The sequence below is a fragment of the Vombatus ursinus genome, unplaced genomic scaffold (genome assembly GCF_900497805.2).
Source record: "Vombatus ursinus unplaced genomic scaffold, bare-nosed wombat genome assembly UNPS02001287.1, whole genome shotgun sequence".
In the NCBI taxonomy this organism is placed as follows: Eukaryota; Metazoa; Chordata; class Mammalia; order Diprotodontia; family Vombatidae; genus Vombatus; species Vombatus ursinus.
In genome coordinates this window covers 16,487,745-16,515,047 of record NW_020941065.1, presented here as the reverse complement: position 1 = coordinate 16,515,047, position 27,303 = coordinate 16,487,745, and the positions used below count along the sequence as shown (strand labels likewise).

Here is a 27,303-nt window from a genome sequence, read left to right as displayed (position 1 = left end):
TTGCCACCACAAAAAGAGCTGCTATAAATATTTTTGTACATGTGGGTTCTTTTCCTTTTTTTTTTTGATCTCTTTGGGATACAGACCTAGTAGTGGTATTGCTGGATCAAAGAGTATGCAATAGTTTGGTTGCCTTTGGGCATAGTTCCAAATTGTTCTCCTGAATGGTTGGATCAGTTCACAACTCCACCAACAATGCATTAGTGTTCCAATTTTCCCACATCTTCTCCAACATTTATCATTTTCCTTTTCTGTCATATTAGCCAATCTGATAGGTATGAGAAGGAGAAATTTGCCTTTCTCTAATTAATAGTGATTTAACTTCATAGGAAACACTGGAACTTGATGGGGTGAGAGCTATGACTTGAATATGACTTTGGAAGGAAAAGACATTTTTCAAAAAGAAGAGGATAGATAAAAAGGGATGTGGGAGAGTAATTGACATTGTATATTAAGAAGAAATAATAATAGGGGGAAACTCAGTCTACATGTGAGGACGGGTAAAGGATGGTGCAGAGAAGCGTGATGGGAGACAACTTGGGCAAAAAAAGAAGTTATCTCATCATTGGAATATGCCACAGGATTGTGCAGAAAGAAGAAATAGATGAGTTTGAGAATAGATCAAGAACCTGAACATTATTGATGGGATATATTAGATACTGGACAGCTAGGTGGCACAGTAGATAGAGTGCTGGGCTTGGAGTCAGGAAGACTCATCTTGCTGAGTTAAAATCTGGCCTCAGACACTTACTGTGACCCTGGGCAAGTCATTTAATCCTGTTTCCCTCAGTTCCTTGTCTGTTAAATCAGCTGGTGAAGGAAGTGGCAAAACACTCCAGTAACTTTACCAAGAAAACTCTAGGGGCAGCTAAGTGGCACAGTGGATAGAGCACAGACCCTGAAGTCAGGAGGACCTGAGTTCAAATCCGGCTTGGACCAAACACTTGACATTTGCCAGCTGTATGACCCTGGGCAAGTCACTTAACCCCAATTGCCTAAAAAAAAAAAGAGAGAGAATTACTCCAAGAAAACTCCAAATGGGGTCACAAAGAGTCAGACATAATTGAAAACAACTGAACAACAATGTATTAGATACAGAAAACTACAATTATCTAGATATCTGATGTTGCCTTCTCTAAACCAAAAGCAGAACAGCTAATTTCTTGAATTGCCATAATGACAATTTCATTCTGTTTTGGATCTAATCCTCACCAATAACAAGGAATTTGGTTCTCATTGGGAACTTTGTGGGGCAGTCATGTGAAAGAGGCAAAACTAGGAGCAATCTGTCAAGGTTTTGATGAGGAAGATTTAGGAAATTAGGAAGAAGTTCCTGGCACTTAGAGCTATTTAGAAGTGGAATTGACTGCCTCTAGAAATAGTGGAATCCTCTCCTTGGAGATCTTTAGGTAAGGGCAGGATAAACTTACGGATTCTTGATGAATTATGTATTGGATTGTGGGGCCTCTGAGATCCCTTCTCGCTCTAGTAGTCTGTGATTCAACCTTTCATTTACGAAGTTTTGTTTTATTTACTGTTGACATTAAGGAGACTAATTTACTCCTCTTGGATATTATGAGGTTCCTATAGTGGCATAGCAAAGTGGTGGGTTTGCAAAACCAGCACTGAACATGGTGCTTCAAATGGTCATCGTGCAAATTATGGTTCAGCTTCTTCCCCTTGGGAAATCTCCAGATACTAGTGTTCTCGAAGTCAACGGCAGCAGCCAAATGAGAGCTAGCATTTTTGCTGCATTTGCTGTTTAAGTCGCTTGAGAAAAGACTCCTTGGCTTTCTCTGTAGCATTTCAGTTGTAGATTTTTATCCATGTCCTCTTACCAGCCCTCCAGAGAAGATTTAACCAGGCTGTTGGAAATTTTCTTGTTTGTCTTGTAACATTTTTCGTTGATCAGGAGAACATTCCAGCTGTCCATTTGTTAGCCTCATTCTCCATACATGACTGACAGACCTTTTCTGCTTGGGCAAAGTGTTCCATGCTGGATCCACTCAGAATGCTCCAGAGTTGATCTCTGGCAGCCATAAACCCTGGGAAGGTTCACCTTGCTAGGCGTGAGTGCCTTGGAGCTCAGGCAGGGAGCTCAGAGTTCCTTAAAGCTCAAGGGGTGGCTACCTGGATTAGCCCCCTGTGCTTGGTTCTCCATTTGTTTTGGAGGGATCTCTGCAGACTCTGGAGGTCCCTCTGTGGATTCTTGGGTTGGGGGGAAAGTCTAGAAGTGATTCCCTCTATGGCCTACTAGAATGGTACATCTCTAAGGCTTCCTAGAATGATGTCATGTTTCCATAATCATCCTGCAAAATACACTTGCTAACTTAATCCTTGGTAACTTGTGCTTCTTGGGCAACTCCCTCTACCACTGTTTGGCTCTTTTCCTATCTCCCTGTAGCCATTGAAGTTGGCAGGCATGGCCACCTTCATAAACTTTATGTTTATGAAGGGGGACCATGACCCATTTTTTCATCCTTCTCTACCTTAGGAACAGAGTGAGGAGGAGGATATCTATGTACATATTATGTTTTTCCTTTTCCCTCCAGGTATAAGCTCAAGGCAAAGACTATGGCTTTTTCTTATTATATGTGTTTATTTTATTTATATCTTTTATTTTTATATTGCTTAGATTTCTCCCTACAATCCCTCTCTTAATTCCTCTCAGAGAGCCATCCTGTATAACTAGGAATTTGAAAAGAAAAAGGAGAACAGAAAGAAAATTCATTGAAACCAATATACACATTAAAAAAATCTGACATATATGCCCTTGGAATCCCCAACTCTACAAAGATACGTATCTCTTCTCTGGGGCTAAGTTCTTTATAATTTCAAAACCTTCAATTTCAGTTGTTACAAAAAAAGCTTTTGTTCTTGTCAATGACCTCCATAGAGTATATACCTAGCGGTGGAATCTCTAGGTCAAAGGGTATGAATGTTTTAGTCATTTTATCTGCATAATTCCAAATTATTTTCTCTTTTTTATTAAAGCAAGCATTTAGAGATATAAAATTTCCCTGAATACTGTTTTGATGGCATCTTGCAAATTTTGGTATGTTGTCTCATTATCATTATCTTTAATGAAATTGTTGATTGTTTCTATTATTTGTTTTTGACTCACTCATTCTTTAGGATTAGGTTATTTAGTTACCAGTTTTTCAATCTATGTTTTAAAGGCCCTTTATTGAATGTAACTTTTATTGCTTTATGATCATAAAAGATGTATTTAATATTTCTGTTTTTCTGCATTTGTGAGGTTTTTATGCTTTTGAACATGGTTAGTTTTTGTGAAGGTGCCATGCACAATTGAGGAATATGGATACTCCTTTGAATTCCCATCAGCATTCTCCAGAGATCTATCATATCATTTCTCAAATTCAATTCATCTTTTAAGCTTCTTTCTTGTTTATTTTGTGGTTAGATTTATTTAGGTCTGAGAAGGGAATAAATTAAGGTTACTTACTAGTGTAGTTTTATTATGTATTTTCTCCTCTAACTTATTTCGCTTTTCCTCCAAGAATTTGGATGATATGGCATTTGATGCATGTATATTTAGTATTGATATTAGTTCATTGCCTATGGCACCTTTTAGGAAAATGTAGTTTTTCCCTGTTTATCCTTTTTAAAATTAGGTCTGTTTTTGCTTTTCCTTTGTCTGAGATTGTGATTGCTGTCCCTGTCTTTTTTTTTTTTTCTTCAGCTGAATCATAATAGATTCTGCTCCAGCTTCTTATTTTGACTCTCTGTGTATCTTTCTGTTTCAAGTATGTTGCTTGTAAACAAGATATTGTTAGATTATGGTTTCTAATCCATTCTTCTATCCTCTTCCTTTTTTATGGTTGCGTTCATCCCATTTACATTTACAGTTATGATTGCTAACTGTATATTTCCTTCCATCCTATTCTTTTACACATATTCTTCTTTTTTTTTTTACCCTGTCTCCTCCTCAAGAGTGTGATGTGTTTCTGACTATTGCCTCCCTTAATCAATATTTTCTCTTATCCTATCCCTTTTTTCTTTTTTTAAAAAAAATATTTATTTTTGATGTTCTTTTCTTTTTAAATTTTGAGCTCCGGATTTCCTCCCTCCCTCACATGACTGCCCCATTTGCTGAGAAGGCAAACAATATAATATCAGTCATACATGTGAAATCATGTAAAACATATTTCCATATTAGCCATATAGCAAAACTAAGCAAAAAAGTAAGAAAATTATACTTCAGTTTGCACTAAGAGTTCTTCAGTTCTTTCTGTAAAGGTGAATAAGCATTTTTTCATCATGAGTCTTTTGGAATTATCTTTGATCACTGTAGCCAAATCTTTCACAGTTGATCATCATTACACCGTTGCTGTTACTGTGCATAATAATCTTCTAGTTCTTCTTACTTCACTTTGCATCAGTTCATATAGATCTTGCCATGTTTTTTTCCCCTGAACGTACTGTCCTCATCACTTCTTATAGTACTCCATTGCTATCACATGCACAGTTTTTTCAGGCATTCCTTACTTGATGAGCATCCCCTCCATTTCCAATTCTTGAAGAGCTGCTATAAATATTTTTGTACATATAGGTTGTTTTCTTTTTTCTTTGATCTTGTTTGGGTACAGACCTAGTAGTGGTATTGCTAGATCAAAGAGTTTTATAGCAGTTTTATAGCCCTTAGGGCATAGTTCCAGATAGTTCTCCAGAGTAGTTGAACGAGTTTACTACTCTACCAACAATTCATTAATGTATTAATTTTCCCTCATCCCCTCCCTTTGTCATTTCTGATAGGTATGAGGTGGTACCTCAGAGTTGTTTTAATTTGCCTTTCTTTAATCAATAGTGATTTAGGGCATTTTTCATATGACTACAGCTAGTTTTGATTTCTTCTTCTGAAAATTACCTATTTATATCCTTTGACCATTTATCAATTGGGGAATGACTCTTATATAAATGGCTCTTTTATAAATTTTACTTAGTTCACTATATATTTGAGAAATGAGCCCTTTATCAGAGAAATTTACTGTAAAATTTTTTTTATGTTACTTCAGTGTCTATGGTATCTTTTAGCAAAATGTAATTTACCTGATTATCCCTTAATTAGGTCTGTTTTTGAATTTGCTTTGTCAGACATCATGATTGCTACTCCTGCCTTTTTTACTTCAGCTAAAACATATTAGATTCTGTTCCATCCTTTCCTTTTAACTCTGTGTGTGTCTTTTTATTTAAAGTGTGTCTCTTGTAAGCAACATTTGATGGATTCTGGTTTCTAATCCATTCTGCAGTCTGCTTCCATTTTTTGTTTAGCACATCTGTTCACATTTACAGCATGATAACTAACTGTATATTTCCCTCCATCTTATTTTCTTCTGTTTATCCTTCTCTCTCTTTTTCATCCTGTCCCTCCCCAAACGTCTGTTTTGTTTTGTTTCTGACCCCTGCCTCCCTTAATCTCCCCTCCTTTTTATCAGGCCCTTCCCCTGTATCTCTTATCTTTTTCCCCTCCTATTTTCCTGTTGGGTAAGATGATTTCTATAGCCAACTGAGTGTGTGTGTGTATGTGTATGTATGTATGTATGTATATATATCCTTCTTTCTTTGAACCAATTCTGATGAGAATGAGGTTCAAGCATTACCTGCCACCCCAACCCCCATTTTCCCCTTTACTATAAAAGCACTTCATTGTGCACGTCTCTTATGTGATAAAAATTTTCCCATTTTACTTCCCTCTTCTCTCTTCTCCCAGTGCATCCCTCTTTCTCACTCTTTCCTTTTTTTGGAGACGATCCCAACATAATCAACTCACACCTGTGCTGTCTATGTAGACTCTAACTGCCCTAATAATGATAAAATTCTTAGGAATTACCTGAATGATCTTTCTGGTGTGTAAGTGGTCAGGGAGGGCTAGCAATTCTGGTATGAGGGCTTGCCAAGCTCTTTTCAAGGCTGCTTATCCACCTTTGGTGTCCATCTTCACCCAACTCTCACCTGTGGCTCCAAGAAGATGTAGCATGTGCAGCGGCCATACCCTAGTATCTTTATTTCCTTTATTTCATTAAATGTCTATTTATTCCCCTGTAGAATTATACTCAGTTTTGCTGGGGAGGTTGTTCTTGGTTGCAATACTAATTCCTTTGCCTTCTGGAATACCATATTCTAAGCCCTCATGTTCTTTATAGTGGTAGCTGCTAAATCTTATATGATCCTGACTGTGATTCTATGGTATTTGAATTATTTATTTTTGTCTGCTTTTAGTATTTTCTCTTTGATCTGGGACTTCTGGATTTTGTCTGCAATATTCCAGGGTATTTTCATTGTTGGATTTCTTTTAGGAGAGACTGGTGGATTCTTTCAATTTTTACCTTACCCTCTGGTTCTAAGAAATCTGGGCAATTTTCCATTATGATTTCTTGAAATACTCTGTAGGCTCTTTGTTTTTTGTTCATGACTTTCAGGTAGTTCAATGATTCTTAAATTATTTCTCCTTAATATATTTTTGAGGTCAGTTGTTTTTCCTACGAGATATTTCACAGTTTCTTCTATTTTCTTCATTCTTTTGACTCTGTTTTATTGCATCTTGCTGTTTCATAGCATCATAAACTTCACCTTGGTCAATTCTAATTTTTAAGGAATTATTTTCTTCAGTATTTTTGTACCTCTTTCATCAATCTATTAATTCTCTTTTCATTATTGTCTTACATAGCTCTTATTTCTTTCCCCAATTTTTTCTCTACTGTTCTTATTTGATTTGTGAAAATTTTTTTCATGTTCTTTTAAAATCTCTTTCTTTAATTTCTAGGAATTCTTCTGAGGCTTGTATTCATCTTCATTTTCTTTGAGGCTTTGCTTGTGGATGTTTTTAAGTCATTGTCTTCTTCTGAGTTTGTGTCTTGACCTTCTCTGTTTCCATAGTAGCTTTTTATAGTTGAGTTCTTTTTGTTTGTTTGTTTGTTTGCTCATTTTTTTCAGCTTGCTTCTTGAATTTGGACTTTATGTTAATTTTGAGCTCTGCTGATCTAGGGGTTGAGGAGATTATCTGGCCTAAGTTTCTGTCTTCTTACTGCTTTCACAATTCAGTCTGAGGACCTGTAAGTTTTTGTTTCTTCCAAAGTGGTGTAATCCAGGGTGAGGTATGTTCACTGCTCTCGTGGTCTGCATTCTCTTAGCTCCTGACCCAATCTGGATCTGTTGGCTTGCATGTGATTGAGTTTTAGTGGACTCCTGTTGGGTTTAGTCACTGTTAGCTCACTGGAAGCCTCTGCAGGTTCAGGGTGGCTGAACTGCCAACTCATCCTTGGTTGTGGTCTCCTGCTCTGGTTATTCTACTGCAGGCTTATGTGTGGGGCTAAAGATTAGAATTGAGTCTCCCTTCTGCTCTCAAGCAGAGCCGCACATCTATGGTTCTGGAACTTGTTCCTTGCCCCTTACACTGGTAGGGCTCCCTCCTGACCTTGATCACTCCTCTCTGCCCTAGGACTGTGGCCTGGAACTGGGTAATGGGCGGTGGAGCTGCCCAGTGGCATCTATTCCTGCTCCTAGTGCTGGTTCACCAGTGCCCTGGGGTCTCCTTCTGCCTGGGTGCTTCCTGTCCTAGCAGTTGGTCCCATTACTGTCCTTGGGTGCTGAAATGCTTTATGCCATCCCAGCTGCTGCTGTGGCCACTGCCCTTCCCTGTGCTCCTGGCCAGCTTCCGCTCCAGTGTCTGCAGATCTCTCTGTCTATCTTCCTAAGCTACCCATGGCTGGAAAAATGACTTACTATGTTTTTCTCTTGCCTTTCACAATCAGAATCTGGTCTGGCACTCTTTCTAGGTTGTAGTGGTGTAGGTTGTGGAGGAGCTGAGGCAAAAATGCTAGCTACCTCTCTGTCTGCCATCTTGATTCCACCCCTCCCAAATCACTTTCCAGAGAAATTGTACCAATTCGCAGTTCCACCAATAATGTATTAGTGCATGTCTTTTCACAACCCCTCTAGAATTGACTATTTCCATTTTCTATCATCTTTGCCAATTTGCTGGGTGGGAGACAAAATCTCAGGGTTCTTTTGATTTGCATTTCTGTTATTTTTAGTGATTTGGGGAATTCTTTTGTGTGGCTGTTGTTGTAGTTTAGTAATTTTTCAGTCATGTCCAATCTTTGTGATCTCTTTTGGGCTTTTCTTGGCAAAGATACTGGAGTGGTTTGCCATTTCCTTCTCCAGCTCATTTTACAGATGAGGAAACTAAGGCAAACAGGGTGAAGTAACTTGCCCAAGGTCACGCAGCTAGTAAGTGCCTGAGGCCCGATTTTTAATTCAGCAAGATGAGTTTTCTTGACTTTAGGCCTGGTGCTCTATCCATTGAACCACCTACCTGCTTTTGTGTGGCTGTTAATAGTATGCGATTATTTTTTTTCCAGAATTATCTTTACATGTCCTTTGACCACTTCTCTGTTGGGGAATGGGTTTGTTTGTTTGTTTGTTTGTTTTGCTTTTATATACTTCTGTTGCTTGAACCTATGGCTGTTTCATCTTAGTATCTTTAGCCCTTTAATGCTGTGCACACTTATGGATATATATTCGTTCTCATATTTTTCTATGTCTTACTCCTTTTGACTTCCCATCCTTCCTTTTTCTTCTCTTCATCATTCTGCTTTATGTTGTTTTCCTCCATCAGGCTTCCATTTCTCTTACGTTGATACAGTTATCTAATTTTCTATAGTTTGGGCAGCTTGGTGGTCCATTAGACCAGTCCTGGTAGACTTTCAGGTATTCTGTAATGCCACCCTTGAGCACCAAGGTCCCTGAGAATATTTTGCCTTGGGAGCTGTAAAACATCTAGACTGTTATAATACCTTGGAGGGATTGCAAAAGTGGCCAGGCCTTGGGGCTGATGAATTGGGCTTAAGGTACCAAATTCACTTTTAATTTGGGCTGGGGTGGGGACCTTGTGGCCTCGAGGCCACATGTGGCCCTCTAGGTCGTCAAGTGTGGCCCTTTGACTGAATCCAAACTTACTTGTTCTGTGAAGTTTGGATTCAGTCAAAGGGCTACATGTGAGGACCTAGACAGTCACATGTGGCCTTGAGGCCACAGGTCCCCCACCCCTGGTTTGGGCATTTTGGATACTGGCCAATCCTTTCACATACTAAGAAGAATGTGTGGTTTTATCACAGTTTTAAAACTGGTCATAACATTGTCGAAAGGTTGGACCTAGATTTAGTAAGGAATTTTAAATTATAGTACTGTGTTAAATATGTCAGAACTCTGTCCTTGTTTGACAAGATTTCTTTCTTTGTAGATTCCTCTTTTTGGAGTCAAGTCTTTTGGCAGAAGAAGCCCAGATGGGCCGGCACTGAGCAAAGCTGAATTTGTTGAGAAAGTTCGTCAGAGCAACCAGGCCTGTCAGGATGGAGACTTCAACACAGCCATTGTCCTGTATAATGAGGCACTCGCAGTGGACCCTCAGAACTGTATCCTGTACAGTAATAGGTCTGCAGCTTACCTAAAAATCCAGGAGTATCACAAGGCCCTGGACGATGCAATCAAAGCCCGCCTCCTAAATCCCAAATGGCCAAAGGTAGGAAGCTCATTGACGTGCAGAGAACTCTGATGTCTGTATAGTCTTTTTCATGTAAGATTTTGTTGAGTCTGAAGGGCCATTGAATCTTTAGTAGTTTGCATTCCAGTGGATGATATGATGATTTTATTCCATTATGATGAATAAATTCCTTGTCTGTATCTTGCAGCATTGTATTTTTTGCAGAGGTTAATTTTTGTTGATGTAGTTGGAATTTTTCCTACTTTTTTTTTAGCTTCTTGGAAACCTGTTTTTCCTGGTTTTGGTCAGGGTATTGGACACAATATTTTGGAAAATTGCTCTATACTGTATGATGACCAGACTTTTCTTCTGGAACATAGGATAACTAACTCTTATTTTCTTGTTGATAATTTTGTCCTCTGTATTTTAAAATGGTGTTCCTTGAATGAAACTCCCTCTTGTAAATAAATTGTTATAATGGTCTGGATAGCAGCCACAAAGCAAGGCAATCTCTGTTTGGCATGTACTTTATTTTCAGTAGGCTTCTATAGCTTTGCTCGTCTTTCTTGCTTTACTTTTGAAATAATTTCCTAGTATTAGACAGAAGCCTGCTTGAGTTATATTTTGTTCTAGGTCATGAAACCATTTTGAATATACTCTGCATTCTAGATACATAATGAATGTTAATACAAATTTTTGAACAATACATTTTTACTGATATTTTTCATTTTTATGTTATAAATAGTTTTCCTCTCCTTCCCCCTCTCAGAGAGCCATCTCATAAACAAAGAATATTTTTTAGAGAAAAGGTGGAAGAAGAGAAAACAAATTCAGCAAATCTGCTTCAGTGCTGCACACCTTTGGACCTTACAGTTCTGCGAAGAGGAGTGGGGCGGGTCTGGCTTCTCCCACTTCTCCTCTGGGGCATCTTGTTCTTTGTAATGTTGTTTTGTGGTTATTTACATTGTTATGTCACTGTGATACATGTTTTCTAGAGAATGTACTTGATAGGCTTCTTAGCGTCCTCTCAGTAATGTGTGACATTGCTGTATCATCATCATCATTATTGTTTTTGTCGTTCTGTTCCTTCTATGGTATTTCAAGTGTTATTTTCTCTTCATGGGTTGTTACGATAGTATACTCCTTCCTGGTAGGTTTTCTTTACTGCAAGAATATGTAGAATAAACTTAATGGAAACTTAACATTTCTATAGTACCTTTCCTCTGCAGGTACAAATTAGGGGAATTCATTTATGAAGAGTTTGGTGATCACTCATCCTTTATAAAGAATAAGAAGCTTTTGTATCTATAGAGAGATATGACATCTTGCAGATGAGGGCACTCAAGCTCAGAGAAATTGCCACAGGTTTGTCACAGATCACAAGGGGCAGTGATGGGGCTAGAAGCCTGAGGCTCTTTCTGGACATCTTTTAAAGTAAGGGATTCTATGCTCTCCTGATCACCTCATCAACTCCCAGGGGTTTAACTGTCGTCTTCATAGGATGATCCACACCATCACAAATATGATATACATATTTACATATATATATGTGTATATACACATGTGAATGCACACATGCATATGTACCCATATGTATGACTACACATATGTATATGCCATTAATAACTATACAAACACACATGTGACTGTCCCAGTCTACCTGTATCTGTACCTGTACCCAACCATCCATCCTTAGTTTCTTCCCTGAGGTTTAGTCCAGCATTACCAGATTGCCAGTTGGACATTTCCAGCTAGATGTCATGGATATACCTTAGACTCATGTGGTCAAGACCTCGTTATCTTTTCTCTGCCTCTTTTTGTCACTGGCACCACCATGTTTCCAGTCTCCCAGGTTCACAACTCAGCATCCTCCTTGACCCCTTCCCCTCCCTCACCTCGCATGTCCAGTCATTTGTCAGATCTTCTACCACATCTTCTACTTTTGACCCCTTCACTCTACTCACACAGCTGCCATCTTTATTTACCCTCCTGACCTCTCACCTTGGTTATTGCCTCAAATCTCTCTGTACTTAGTCCATTCTACAACATTGTTGTCAAGGTCGTTTTTCTTAGGAGCAGATCTGACCGTAGCTCTTCTCTATTCAGTAAACTCCTGAGGCTCTCAATTGCCTTTAGGATAAAATATAAACTCTCCTGTTTTGCTTTTACGGCCCTTTACCCCTGGCCCCAAATCTGTCTCTCCAGCCTGACTGCACCTTTTTTCACCTTACCTCATTATGGGGTCCAGCTAAACTGGCCTTCTCTCTGTTGCTCACACATCCTACTCCATTTCTTGTCTCTGTCGCTTTGCATTGGCTGTCCCCCATACATGGGCTGCCCTTCCTTCTCACCTCCACCTTAGAGAGTCCCTTTCTTCTTTTAAGATGCAGCTGAAGCACCGTCTTCTGCATTTAAGCCTGTCCCAATTCCTTCCTCTTTCCCTCTCCAGCTTGTTGTTGTTCAGTTGTGTTATGTCTGACTCTTCCTGACTCCATGGACCATAGCACACCAGGCCCTTCTGTCCTCCACTATCTCCTGAAGTCTATCCAAGTTCATGTTCTTTGCTTCCGTGACACTATCTATCATCTCACCTTCTGCCATTCTCTTTTCCTTTTGCTTTCAGTCTTTCCCAACATCAGAATCTTTTTCCAGTGAGTCCTAACTTCTCATTATGTGGTCGAAGTATTTAAGCTTCAGCTTCAGAATTTGTCTTTCCAGTGAATGGCCTGAATAAATTTCTTCCTTGTTGTCCAAAGGACTTTCAAAAGTTTTCTCCAGCACCACAATTCAAAAGCATCAATTCTGCAGTGCTCAGCTTTTCTTATAGTCCACCTCCACAGTCTTATGTAGCTATTGGATAAAACGTAGCTTTGAATGTATGGACCTTTGTCAGCAAGGTGATGTCTCTGCTTTTTCTTATGCCATCCAGATCTGCCATGGCTTTGCTTCCAAGGAGCGAGTGTCTTTTAATTTGATGGCTGCAGTCGCTGTCTGCAGTGATCCTTGAGCCCGAGAAAGTAAAATCTGACACTGCTTCATTTCTTCTCCCCCGTTTGTCAGGAACGGTTGCCAAGATTTTTAGTTGTTTTTTTTTTTAATGTTAAGTCAGCTTTTACCCTCTCCTCTTTCACCCTCATCGAGGCTTCTTAATTCTTCTTTACTTTCTGCCATCAGAGTGGTATCATCTGTATATCTGAATTTGTTAATATTTCTCCCAGCAATCATCATTCTGGCTTTTGATTAGTTCAGCCTGGCATTTTGCATGATGTACTCTGCATATGAGTTAAATAAATAAGGTGACATTATACATCCTTGTCGTACTCCTTTCCCAGTCTTAAACTAGTCAGTTTTCCTATGTTCAGTTCTAACTGTTGCTTCTGGGCTGGTGTACCAGTTCCTCAGGAGATTAAGTAAGATGATGTGGTCCTCCCATCTCTTGGAGGACTTGACACATTTTGCTGTAATCCACACCACCTAAGGTGTAGTCATTGAAGCGGAAGTAGATGTTTTTCTGGAACTCTTTTGCTTTCTTCATATCTAGTGAATGTTGGTAATTTGGTCCCTAGTTCCTCTGCCTCTTCAAAAACCAGCCTGCTCTTCAGGTAATTCAGGTAAAACTCAGTTGTATCAGATGTACAGATGGTACAGTTACTGATCTAGAGCTAGACATCCTGGAGAATGAAGTCAAGAGGGCCTTACGAAGCATTGCTAACAATCAGGCTAGCGGAGATGATGGAATTCCAGCTGGGCTATTTAACATCCTAAAAGATATTGCTGTTAAAGTGCTGCACTTAATACACCACCAAATTTGGAAAACTCAACTGTGGCCACTAGCTTGGAAAAGACCAGTTTATGTCCCAATCTTAAAGAAGGACAATGCCAAAGAATATTCAAATTACCAAACAACTGCACCCATTTCATATGCCTGCAAGGTTACGCTTAAGATTCTGCAAGCGAGGCATCAGCAATATTGGGTGCAGTTGTTTGGTGGTGTATTGAGTGCAGCACTTTAACAGCTACCTCTTCTTAATCTCTTCTGCTTCTGTTAAGACCCTACCATTTTTGTCTTTTTATCATCTCCAGGTTTTTTTGCCTAGGCGGTGGGGTTAAGTGACTTGCCCAGGGTCACACAGCTAGTAAGTGTGAAGTGTCTGAGGTCAGATTTGAACTCAGGTCCACCTGACTCCAGGGCTGGTGCTCTATTCACTGCACCACCTAGCTGCCCCTATCATCTCCATTTTTGCATGAAATGTTCCCTTGATATCTCTAATTTTCTTCAAAATATTTCATGTCTTTCCCATTGTATTGTTTTCTTCTATTTCTTTTATTGCTCATTTAAGAAAATCTTCTAATCCCTTCTAGCTATTCTCTGGAATTTTGCATTCAACTAGGTATATCTTTCCTCCTTTCTTTTTCACTTTCCTTCTTTCCTCAGCTTTTTGTAAAGCCTCATCAGACAGCCATTTTACTTTCTTGCTTTTCTTTTTCTTTGGGATTTTTTTTTTGTTGGGCCCCTCGTACAGTGTTGTGAACCTCTGTGCATAGCTCTTCAGGCACTCTGTCTACCAGATCTAATTCCTTAAATCTGTTTATCACTTCCACTTTGTATTTGTAAAGGATGTTATTTAGATCATACCCATATGGTCTGATGGTTTTCCCTACTCTCTTCAATTTAAGTGAAATTTTGCCATAAGAAGCTCATGATCTGAGCCACAGTCAGCTTCAGGTCTTGTTTTAACTGATTGTATAGAGCTTTTCCATCTTTGGTTGCAAAGCATAGAATCAATCTGATTTTGATATTGGTCATCTGGTGATGTCCGTGTGTAGAGTCGTCTTTTGGGTTGTTGTATAAAAGAGTATTATAAAAGAGTATAAAAGAATTATCTTGACCAAAACCTATTAGCCTCTGCCTTGCTTCATTTTATATGCCAAGACCAAATCTACCTGTATTCCAATTATCTTTTGATTTCCTACCTTAGCATTCCAATCCCCTATGATGGTGACATCTCATTTTGGTGTTATTTCTAGAAGATGTTGTAGGTCTTCATAGAACTGATCAACTTTGGCCTCTTTGGCATCAGTGGTTGGAGCATAGATTTGTATTACTGTGATGTTGAATGGTTTGCCTTGGATTTGAACGGATCTCATTTGGTCATTTTGGAGATTCTACCCCAGTACTGCTTTTCTCACCCTTTTACTGACTATGCGGGCTGTTCCATTTCTTCTAAGGGATTCTTGCCCATAGTGATCTATGTAATGATCACCTGAATTAAATGAAATTAAATTCACCCATTCCCATCCATTTAAGTTCACTGACACCCACGATGTTGACGTTTAATCCTTCCATCTCCCGTTTGGCCACATCTAGCTTACCTTGGTCAACAGACCTTACATTCCAGCTTCCTTCGCAATATTAATCTTTACAGCGTTGGACTTTCCTTTGGTTGTCAGACACATCCGCAGTTGAGCATCCTTTAGGCTTCGGCCCCGCTGCTTCATTAGTCCTGGAGCTGCTTGTGGTTGTCCTCTGCTCTGCCTGGTAATGTGTTGGACGCCTTCCAGCCTGAGGGTTCGTCTTCTGATATCATGCTTTATATCATTTTAATGCTGTCCGTGGGGTTTTCTTGGCAGATACTGGAGCGGTTTGCTGTCTCCTTCTCCAGTGGGTCACCTTTTTTCAGAACTCTCCACCAGGACCTCTCCATCTTGGTTAACCCTACATGGCTGAGCTCATAGTTTCATTGAGTTATACATGCCCTTCTGCCATGACAAGACAGTGTTCCTTCCTACCCTGCCTTATATTTAACTGCTTTGTACACATTTGTACTTGTTGCCCTCTTAGAATTAACTCCTTTCGAGTTGGGTTTATTATCATTCTTTGTGTTTGTCTACCTAGCACTGAGCATTGTGCCTGACATATAGCAGAGGCTTAATAAATACTTATGGATTGATTAGTTTCAGTGAATTGAGCACTATGGAGAACCTAGTGAAACAGATATTGCCTGTTTCTTTTCTTGTTTATGTCAAGTCAGCAAGCGTTTATTCAGCAATTATTCTTTGCCAGGCACTGTGCTAGGCATTGAGGATACAAACAGAAGCAGAAAGTCCCTGCCTTCAGTGGGCTTATATTCTAACGGATGGAGAACTAAAAAAGGAAACTAAAAAGTTTGGGGGGTGGGAAACAAAGGTGCCCACTCGTTCAGGGGTGTGGTGGAGAGAGATGTCTAGAGAATTTTGGAGTGGGGTCCCTCCAGGAACGGAAGGATGAACAGAGTTGGCTGGGGGCCTTTCCTAAAAACAGAAGTTATGAGAGAAAATAAGAGGAAGGGCCTGCAGAGGTGGAAGGATCTTTTGGAATGAGCCAGCTCTTGGCTCCAGGTGGCAAAGGCACTTCCACGTATCTCAGTGTTCCTGTAAAAACTTTGAAAAAATATTTCTAGTTATTGATAAGTTACCTTTCTTCTGCCTGCGTGATCGATCTCCCAAGTTTTTACTGAAAAAATCCACTTTTATGTCAACTGATTTATCACCAACACCACATTATTGCCTGCTGTTCAGTGTAGTTTCTCCCAGTTCTTTGGGTTCTCTTATTTTGATCCTTTAATGCACCTGTGGTCTTGCCTCAGTCTAACCACTTCTTCCACTTGAGAAGTAGGCAGCCTGTCCGTGCCTACAGGAATCCTACAGGATTGTTGTCACTGTCCTTCTAGAAATATGCCATACAGTACCCACCCTCCTCTCTAGAGGGCCTCCTCTGTTTTTTATTATATTTTGTTCTCCTGTTGCCTTTTGGGTTGTCGAGCAGATACTCGTTTTTTGTATTACCAGGGGTAGCATAGAGGCAGGAATCCTGCCACCGAGAGTTGCCAGCGTGGCGACCACAGTCACTGAGCCATTTAGCCTCTTTGGCTTCAGTGTTTTCCTTTGTAAAATGAGGATAATAATACCTGAAGTACACACCTGTTAGTGTTAGGTACAGATGAGACAGTGTGCAGACAGGAAGGTGTTATCTCTAACTGCCAGTTGCTGTTATTACCTTTGTTGTAGGCCAGGCCCAGCCCAGGCTGGATTGATGATTCAGGCCAGGGATTGGAGAGAAATGAGATGTGCAGGCCATCTAATGGTCAACAAATGGAAGTTTCTTTAGCCGGGACATGGAGAAAGATGCAGCATTGATTCATTTGGTCAGACCTTCCTTGCTTCTCTGCATGTGTTCGTGGCGGCAAGCAAGGAGCTACCTGCTGCCTCCTCTGGGCTGGCTTTTGGATTTGAGCTCCAGGAGGCTACGTTGAGTGGTTCAGTCCTTGGTCTCCTGGGCCACGTAGTCTCGAAGGTGGCTTCAGCACCTTCCTGCTTTAGTCCGTAAGACTAGACTTGTCTCAGTGAGGGGCTGTGGCAGAGTGTTTTCTCATCTTGATTCTGCCCACCTGCTAGTTTCCTCTCCCCCAAACTACCTTGGATTTAACTGTTTAGAATGCATTTTTATTCATTGCCTTTGTATTTCTGCTGTCCGTATTTCTGTATGTGCTTGCTTCCTCCATTAGAAGGTAGGTTCCTTGGGAACCGGGATTGTTTCCTGCTCTGTCCTTTGTCCTTGCACATAGTAGGCCCTCAATACATGAGAGCTGGCTGAGTGTTTAAAGCAGAAGACTGTGAGATACAGGGAAACTAAGGAGTTTTCCCCTGGCCACATTCTAGAAGAGGGCCTGGAATCCAAGGTGCCAAGGAGCTTTCTGCCCGGAGTGCCCTGGGTTTGTGGTAGGATTTCATATTATTTCATCTTAGTGGCAGTTGAGTTATTCAGAATCTTCTAAGGAATTAGAAATAAGCAGGAAAGGGGGATCTGCAAAGACAAGAGTAAATGTGAGTATGTGAATAGGGATGGGAATCCCTCAATTAATGCAGCTTGGCACCTTCCTTTGTAATATATTCTTAGAGTTGCCTAGTACACTGGGAGGTTAAGTCACTTGCCCAGGGTTACGTAGCCAGGATGTGTCAGAGGAGGGTTTCAAACCCCAGACTTCCAGGCCTCCAGGTTAGCTGTCTATATAGTCAACAAAACCTAATTGTCTCTCATTTCTAATTTTGTAGACTGTAGCTCTAAAGAAAATGCTATTTTTAATTGACCTTTGGGAATAATCAATGTATTCTTGTTAACAGAGTTCACTATTTTGAATGTTTGAGAGAGGCGGTACTTCAGCCCAGGGCTGCCTGGCTCCTGCTCAGTCTCTCCCCACTGCTCCCGGCTGCCTCACACACATGGTCCTGTCACAGGAGATTTGGATGTGTCTGAAACTAAGCTCTGACTTTTTGTAATCATCTCTACTTGGCACATGTCATGTTTGAGGCTTTTTTTTTTAAGTTGCTGGAGTTTAGAGTTTGTCTTTATTTTAGTAGCTGAGAGTTGCTGCCTTGTCCAGGGTGAATATGTACAAAGAAGTCTTTGTTCCATCATTGTTTAAGACCCAGTGCAGACACCCCAGTGTGACTGGCAACCCTTCTCCTGGCTCCCCTGCAGGACCTGGGAGCTTTGGTTCTTTTTTAATTTGTTCTTTGACTGCTGTTGATCTAAGAGGAAAATAGCCTTTTTTTTTTTTTGAGAGGAATTTTTCCCATAAATGTCAAACTGAGGTAATGTCAGAGTCTTATGTTTCCATGGAAACTAAGGACCTGTGAGGTCTAACTGGCTTCTCTAAGATGGGCGCTGTGTCCTTAGGAAATAATTCAGGAAGCCGAGCTCCAAAGGGAAATCCTGTAGTGGAGGAACTTGAGGAAACAAGAACGCAGCCATCGCCGTGAGCCGTCTTCCGCTCACTGACTTTACTGGACAATTTGCTTTTTCACTGTCCTGCTTGAAGTAAGCTGCTGTATATGTTTTGATCAGGCTGTCAAGGTATAAACATATGAAAGCATATTTAAGAAATGTCAGGTGAAGCCATGTCTTTAACTTATAATTCCGATATGATATATGATTTCCACTAGGGAACAGACTTTCATGGCTTTAAGTGAAATGGGAAAACATTTTTTTTTGTCATTTATATTTGAAAGTGACAGGACTTTTGATGTCATTGGCTGTTTTCTGTACTTAAAAAAATCCCTCTCAGTTCATTCAAATTCACCACTCAGATAGTATGTGAAATGGAAATGATAGAACCCCAGTCCAGCCCCGAGCCTGGGCTGATTTCTGCAAGGACAGCCCTGTGCATTGACTGAGAAGACTTTGATGTTTAAGTGCCGCAAACTTGCTGTAGTGGAGAAGAACCTTCTTTAGATTGGGAGGGACTGCTGGGAGAAGCAGGGAGAGAATTCATGACAAATTCTAAAGAGAGAAGGCAGGCTTCGGAATAGTAGATAGGAGGCCTTTCTGGAGCCGCAGATGTGTGGAGAAGCTGGCCCCTGTCGTGTCCCTTAAGTTCCAGCGTCTGTGATCCAAGAGACTTCCAATACCGAGAGGTGACTTCAGCTAAGTGGTACAGTAGACGGAGGCAGGAAGCCTGGAGTTCAAATGTGGCCTCGTTTACTTCCTAGCTGTGTCACCATGGGCAAGCCACGTAACCTTTGTTTGCCTCAGGTTCCACATCTATAAAATGGGGATAATCACAGGGTTTCTGTGATGATAAAACAAGATATCTGTAAAACACTTTGCCAATCTTGAAATGCTATATAAATGCTACCTATAATTATAATTATTATTCCTGGTGAGGTCATTCTCTCCATGGTTGAACTGAGATTTTATCATGTTTCCAAGTCAAAGAGCGAATTTCCTCTGGTGTAATCTGTTTCCCCTAATTTATGTAACCCCCCCAACTCCTGTTTACTGATTGCTTTGATAAAGAGATTTATTAGCCCCCTATTATTGTCGTGTGTATCTCCGACATTTGGTAGAAGATAGCTAAGCTAGCCAGAGCAACTTAAGTGTTAATATCCCTTTTGGACTGATCAGGGAAACTGAACTCCTGAAAGAGCATATTTGCATTGTACTAGGTGGATATAATGTTAGCTCAGGCCCCCTCTTAGAGATAGGGGAGTGAAGCAGTGATTACCCAGCCATGGTCGGGCCAGATCCTGCTTGCCCCAGCTTAAAAAGGCCAAGGTATCCCACTGCATCCAGGGCCATCTCCAGTCGTCCTGATCTGTATCTGGCCACAGGACTCAGATGGCTCTGGAGGGGAGAGTGAGGCTGGTGACTTTGCACAGCCCTCCCCCTCGCTTAAATCCAATGCACACGGATCATCTTCCTGGTGTCATGGTCCTATCAGAAAATGAAGGACAAAGGAGGTGTAGCCAAGCCCCTTCTCCTAATGTCCACTAGGTGGAAATTGCAGCTTGTCTTTGGGGACCTAGAATGGGGCAGGAATCAGATTCCACATCAGATACCCATCTAGCCATGCCACAGGTGGGCCAGCCATTTTATGTTAAATGCATTCCCATCTATATTACATGTGCGTTGAGAAAGTAAGTTCAGAGTCTGACTATATTTACATAGACCATTAAAAAAGATTGCAAACAGCTTTAAAAAACTCCTACCTTCCAATGTCGAGTACTATAGTTAAAGGCTGGTGACTTGGGAGAGAGCAGTTTCAGTTGAATGACGAGATTGAAAGAAATGAGAGGCGAGGAAGTGGAGGCATAGATGAGGAGAGTTTTCTTGAGGATTTTAGCTGTGAAAGGGAAAAGATATGTAGGATATAGCCAGCAAAGAGGGTGGACCGGGCAAGTGAGGATTTGTTTTTAAAGATGAGGAAGCATAGGCGTATTTGTAGACAGCAGGGAATTCTCCTCTAGCCAGGGAGAGAGTGAAGATTTGTGAGTGAATGGGGACAAAAGACAGGCAGTTTGCTGGAGAAGATGGAATGGTCTGAGGTCAGGGTTGATAGAGAGGAGTCAGCCTTGATAAAGAGAGTTGGAATAGTGAGGGAAGGTGTCTGGTGAGGTGAGAGGAGGAGGAGGGAACAAGATACAGCTCTTGGCCAGTGGCCTTAACCTTTTCAGTGAGGGATGGGGAGTTAAGAAAGCTGGCTTGTTACTAGGGCACATTTATTCTAGAGATTACAGTGGAAGGGGTGATTAGCTTTAGAGTGGAATGGTGATGGGTTTTAGGTTGAGAGGGTTGGGCATATGGAATATGGTTAGTGGGAGACAGAAAATGGGGTCTGAGAAATGTTACCTTAGAATCACTAAAATGGGGAGGGCATGATGGGGTAGAAGTATGTTAATCTTTGAGAAATGAGTTCAGATAGGTTATTAGTTACTGGAAAGAAGTCCGTGATGTCCAAACTTGTGGCACGTGTGTGTGTGTGTGTGTGTGTGTGTGTGTGCGCGCGCGCGTGCAACCCTCAGGGTCCTGTCCTGGGTCCTCTTTTCTTCTCCCTCTTTACTCCTTCACTTGGTAATCTCATCAATTCCCATGGATTTAATTACCATCTCTATGCTGGTGATTCTCAGATTAACCTTTCCTACCCCAGTGTCTCTGCTGACCTCTGCTCTCACATCTCCAACTGCCTTTCAGATATCTCAAATTGGATGTCCAGTAGACTTCTTAAGCTCAACGTGTCCAAAACAGAAATCATTAGCTTTCTCCCTAAAACCTTCCCCCCTTTCTTTCCCTGTTACTGTGCAGGGTAACACCATTCTCCTAGCCCCGGATCACAGCCCAGGAGTCATCCTGGAATCCTCACTATCTCTTACTCCCCCCCATCTGATCAGTTGCCAAAGGCCTGTCCATTTCACCCCTGCAACATCTCCCTAATATGCCCCTTCTCTCCTCTGACACTGTCCTACCCTGCTACAGTCCCTTATCACCTTACGCCTGCTTGGGGGGATGTCAGCCTGCCTCCAGTCTTTCCCCACTCCAATCCATCCTCCATTCAGCCACTAAAGTGCAGCTCTGACCATGTCACCCCCTTCTCCTGCATCTGACTCAATGAACTACAGTGGCTCCCTACCACCTCCAGTATCAAATACAAAGGCATTCAAAGCCCTTAATAACCTGGCCCCCTTTTGCCCTTCCAGTCTTCTTACACTGCCCTGTACTGGATCAGTGCTCTTCAGTCAGTGATGCTGGCTTGTTCCCTGAACAGGACACCCAGTCTCTTGACTCTGGCCGTCCCCCTTGCCTGGAATGCTCTCCCTCCTTGTGTCTGCCTCTGTGCTTCCCTGGCTTCCTTCAGGTTCTAGCTGGTCTCACCTTTTACAGGAAGCCTTTCCCAATCCCTCTCAATTCTGTCTCCTTCCCTCTTTTTATCATTTCCTACTTATCTGCTTGTAGCTTATTTGTACATATCTGTTTGCTTATCTTCTCCCCCATTAGATTTTGAGCTCTTTGAGAGAAAGGACTGTCTTTTGCATCCTTTTGTATCCCTAGTGCTTAGCATAGTGCCTGGCACATAGTAGATGCTTAATAAATGTTTGTTGACTCTCTCTCTCTCTCTCTCTTACTCACACACACAATATGCATATATACACATATATAATATGTATGTATTTATACAGATATGGATAGGGATAGGTACTCAACCTATGATTTTATTGATAGAAGGAACCTCTTAGTGAGGAAACTTCTACATCTCTCTACAACATAGAGAATGTTTTGTGGGGGTCAGCACAAACACATTACATGATATTCAGGAAACATAAACATAGCAATACGGATGGAGAGACAGTGCAATCCCCCAGAGTTCGAGAGCTTTCCAGGGCACTGAGAAGACGAGCAATTTGCTCAAGGTCACACAGCCAGTGTGGTCAGAGGGGGGACCTGGAACTCAGAGCTTTCTGTCTTTGAGGCTGGCACTCCCTCTACTATACCACACTGAATCTTGCGTATGTACAAAATAGTTACATGGCAGTTTGGGACGGTGGGGAAGCTTCTGTAAAGGTGGCAATTGAGTTTGGTCTTGAAAAATATTAAAGATTTTAGGAGATAGAAGAGAGGGAGTATATTCAAAGACATGGTCATGGACAGAGGTTTTATACCTTTTTAGAACAAGTAACAGAAATTATTTGCAACGTGGGCATTCTTCTTTCTGGACCTCAGTTTCCTCTTTTGCACAATGATGGGACTTCACCAGATAACCACCAAAGTTCTGTGACTCCTGTGCTTAAATTAACTTTTAGATAACCTTCTAGGATAGTTGTGATTATCATAATTTTAACTCACTTCAAAGATCCTAAAAATTAATGCAAGCATTAAGAGAAATGGCAGTGTTAGCAGAGGTTTTAATCAGCTGAATTTGTTATTATAATTTCTTTATCTATTTGTTGGTTGGAACATTGTTTGAAAGTATCCTAGGTTTTCTCTAATATTAGAACACGTTTTCTGATTTGACAGCAGAGGGAGCTATGAGAGTGAGTTTGCATTGATTTCTTTTCTTTGTGATGTGTTTCTTGACTTGGAATACCCAACAATTTTTTGTACTTTGTGACTTGGGTTTAACAATGGATTTACATAATCACAAATCACGTTGAAGACCATGAAGAAGCCTCATTTACTAATATTTTAGTTGAAGGAAAGCATTCTCTACTTCTTCAGTGCCCATGAGTGTGAAGTGCTGTACAGAATGTAAGCTGAAGGCCCTCCTGGTAAGGAACTTATGTCCTGTATTAGCCAAGGAGAGGTGCTGTGGACAGTGCAAAAAGGATGGTGTTGAATTTGCTATTCCTTAATCTTAGTGCATTGTAGAACTTCCAGAAAGGGTAAGAGGAATTCACAAATATTTCAAAATGTATTTTTATTAATATAACCATTAAGTAATTTATAAAATGAATTCCTCTTTGTCTCATAAGATGGCATGGCAGGTTTTTAGTTCTGTATAAGTGGAAAAAGTAACTAAAACAACTTTGAAAATATGTCTCTTTAGTGTTTCCAGAAGCTGTCATCTAAAGCATTGCTGTCCCTAATGAACAACTATTCTCGGCTGGTCCGTGCTTCCCCTCTGCCCCTTTTGTTATTAGTCTCAGGTAATTTTCCAGATGTGGGAATAGGCAGAGGTCTAGCAGCTTGCCTGAGGTTGTCTTGTTAGCTTGTGACAGAGATGGGGCAGAATGCAGGTCTCCTTTTTGGTGGGATTGCCATCTTTTCATCTTTCCACCTTTTGTGTATGTTTCTTTTTCCTGAATATTATGCCAAATAGGGAATACATAGTACATTCTGTTAGCATCATTCGCTCCTTGTCGGCCACGGTCCATGACGAAGGACTAGCCGTGGGATGGCTCCTGCTTGGGAGGAGAACTCCAGATCATGTCCATCCTTGAGTTCCATGCCCTGGGCTAAGAGAGGTTTCCCCAGCCCCAAGTTTATGTTTCCTTATTTTACCGTCATTGGAGGAGGAAATTGAACATAATTTAGGAACTCTGTTATGTCGTCTCCTTTCCTTTGATCACCCACATAGGGCCTGGGGTACTGAACATACCAAGAGAGGAAGGTGAGCCTTGACCAAATCCAATTCAGTCCCATTCCTGGAGCATTTTTTAAGCACTCACGGAGTGTGAAGCCCTGTGCTAAGCCCTGGGGTCATAAAGACAGAATGAAACAATCTTTGCCATCAGGACGTTTACCAGTTTATTGGGAGACTCAGAATGTAAAATTAAGCTACTACGCAAGTGGTCATTTGAGGAGCAGCTAGTTGGATCAGAAAGGTCTGCCATAAGGCGCAGCACATGTGCTGACAAAGTGCCCCTTACCCAGCCACCCCTTCCAGTGTCCTCTAAGGTGTGAACTGTCCTAGGGGTGACTGAGGTTGTTTGGGGAGGAAGGTATCAGAGTGGAAGAGACAGATGCACTGGATGACCAAGTCCAAGGATTATGGCAGGGGTTAAGGTAGAAGAGAAGATGGAGAGCCTGATTCAACGTCATTGACAACGAATGGACATGCCAGCAGCAGGCTGATCTCCAGGGTGACTCTCAAGGCCGGAGATGCTGGCGGTGGGTTGTAAGAAGTGGATGTTCTTCCAGGGTTTTTGTTTGGGTGCTGTGGGAGAAGGGCATCGCCAGTGCTGGAGAAGATGAAGAGGATTTGAAATACAGGAAAGCAGAACTTCATGGGCATAGAAGATGGACAGAAGGAGCAGATGAAGTGGATTTCCTCCAGGCCAGATGGTGGGTCTGAATCACAGGGATTAGTGAAACACAAGGTAAGAATTTGCTAGCCACAGGACGGAGGATTGCCAAGTAAGTGGAAGCTTGTAGAATAAATAGGCAGGCCTCAGGGTTCCAATTAGACTTCTGGTGCAACTCTGCCTCAGCAGATGGTGTCTTCTACGTGTAACCAACTCAGCTGATCACATTGTGATCTGGAGGCCTGAGGCTTATGGCCAACGGGATACAATGGCCTTTGTATTTTCTGTCTCCAGGGGGAGCCTTCTCAGTTGATCCAGCAGGGAACAGGTAGATAAGAGTCTTTGTTACATAGTATGAATTTTCTTCATAAATATATAACATTTTTTTCTCTGCATAACCTTGAGTCTCCACTGGGGTCAGTTCTGTTACATTTTACTCCTCCCCCAGGGTTTCCTGTGGTCCTGGGGTGTGTGTGTGTGTGTGTGTGTGTGTGTGTGTGTGTGTGTGTGTGTGTGTGTGTGTGTGTGTGTGTGTGTGGGGTCTAGCCTCTTTACCACTGGCTAGAGCCCCTATAATTGTATTTCTTCAGTTTTAGGAGTCTGAGCACCACAGTTCCATTTAACCACTTAATTAATTGTATTTCTTCAGTTTTAGGAGTCTGAGCACCACAGTTCCATTTAACCACTTAATATTGGTTTAGCTTTTTGATAGGATATTTACTTAAAAGCTATAACCAGAGCAAATATAAAAACATTTCTCCCTAACACCTTATGGAGTAATCCTGTTAATTATACCATCTCTGTTTCCAGGGAAGGGGATTAGGTTCACATGTTAATTCACTTCCTATGTAGTTATCAGTTCCACCAAATTCAAGTCTAGAGCTCTCCTAGGCTCACTTCTTGAGTTCATGACTTCTCAGGGCTTCCTTGCTAGGCTGAATACAACAGCTGACTTGGATTCCTGGCCTGCAAGATCTTCATTGTGTAAACTCCTGGGTTTGAGACTCCACGGTCTGCATCTAGAACTGAAAAGGACAAAATCCCAATTCCTGGGTGGGGAGGGAGTGTGGACCTCAGGCCCTGTCCCCCTTACCAAATGGTGTTGCTTGTTATGAGTGACTGCATCCTTTACCCCTGGACACCACAGGAAAAGAGGACTGTCTCTGTCAAGTAGTTTAAAAAGCAGCCGGCTCTGTCTCTGCAGCCAATGGAAGGAGGCTGCTCTCAATCACATGATAGGCCAGGGTAGAATGTTATTGCATGTACCAGTCCTCTTTTCTCCCATAATCAGATCCCTGGGGTCTTCCATATGGGAGCCGACATCTTAGGTGCTCTAGCATGTGCCAAGTCTGTTGGCATGTGTTAAAGTAAGAGCCAGTAAATGTTCCTACATGGTATAAGTGTAAAAATCAGTCTATTGAATCCCCTCCTCCTTGCATCCTCCCCAAGACCCTGAAGGGCAATAGACCTTGGGCCAGAAGGAAGAATCTATAGGTTGGCAGATGAAAATGGGACCTGACACTAAATATGGTTATCATAGGATCATAGACTTCAGGTTGTAAAGTGAATAAGTAACTTTTTTCTCTCTGGATTTACTAATCTGCAGGAAGGACAGATACTATGTATTCATAATTATAATTTTATTTTACATAGTTATTCATTGTTTCTATGATTTGTTCTTTGACCCATTTGTTATTTAGGATTTCATTGTGAAGTCCCCATTTGGGTCTGTATCTTTTTTTGGTGGTACCTGAACCAGTTTCCATTTTTATTGCATTATGGTCTGTAAAGGATATATTAACTGTTTATGCTTTTTTATATCTGTTTGCAATATCTCTGTGCCCTAGTACATGGTCAGATTTTGTAAAAATTCCATGTGTTGCTGAGAAATATGTATATTCTTTTGCACTCCCATTTAGAAGATGCCATATGTCTTTTAACTCTAGTTTCTCCAGCAATTTGTTCAGTTCCATATTTTTCTCTTTTTTAATTTTTCCCTTAGACTTATCCAAAACTGAGAAAGGGCTGCTAAAGTCCCCTGTCACTATTGTGCTACTGTCTTTGTCATTTTGTAGCTCAAACAATGTTTCCTTTGTGAATTTGGATGATAAGGCATTTGGGGTACATAAGTTTATTACTGATACTGATTTGTTTTTGGTGTCTTTCAGCATAACTAGTTTCCTTGTTTATCCTTTTTTATTTCTTCAGTGTTTGTTTTTGTGTTGTCAGGTAGCATAATTATAACTTCTGCCTTTTTGGATTCACTTGATGCATAGTAAGTTTTTTTTCCTCCTCCTCAGATTTTTTTTTTTTTGCATGTGTTTGTTTTTTAAATGTGTTTCTTGTAAGCAACAGATTGTATGATTTTGTTTTCATATCCAGTTTCATTCTTTTTCATTTTATAGGATTGTTTAATGCATTCCTTTAGTGATCTTATCAACTACCGTGCGTTCAGTGATATTTCCAGGCAGATAATTCCCCGGTCTGTATATTCAGCCCTAGTCTCTCTTATGAACTATGGTCACATATCTCCAGTTGCCTCTTAGAAATTTCTCTCAAATTGTATGTCCTTTTGGCATCTCACACTCAACATGTCCAAGACAAGATTCATTATTTTTTCCCCTAATCTTCCTCTCTTTTGAACTTACCTGTTATCACTGTTGAAGGTACCGTCATCCTTCTAGGCACCAAGTTCTGCAACCTTGGTGTCAGCCTTAACTTATTACTCACCTCCCATAATGTCCAGT

At 41.0% G+C, this 27,303-nt stretch overlaps 1 protein-coding gene across 1 annotated transcript in view; it reads left to right on the top strand.

Moving 5' to 3' along the window:
* The first annotated feature begins 8,393 nt into the window (after positions 1 to 8,393).
* The window catches only part of TTC28 (tetratricopeptide repeat domain 28), a 639,521-nt gene continuing 620,611 nt past the window's right edge, over positions 8,394 to 27,303 (top strand). Inside the window, exons 1-2 of the mRNA XM_027863073.1 lie at positions 8,394 to 8,426; positions 9,263 to 9,541. Coding sequence (XP_027718874.1) covers positions 8,394 to 8,426; positions 9,263 to 9,541 — 312 coding nt within the window. The remainder of the gene's footprint in view (positions 8,427 to 9,262; positions 9,542 to 27,303) is intronic.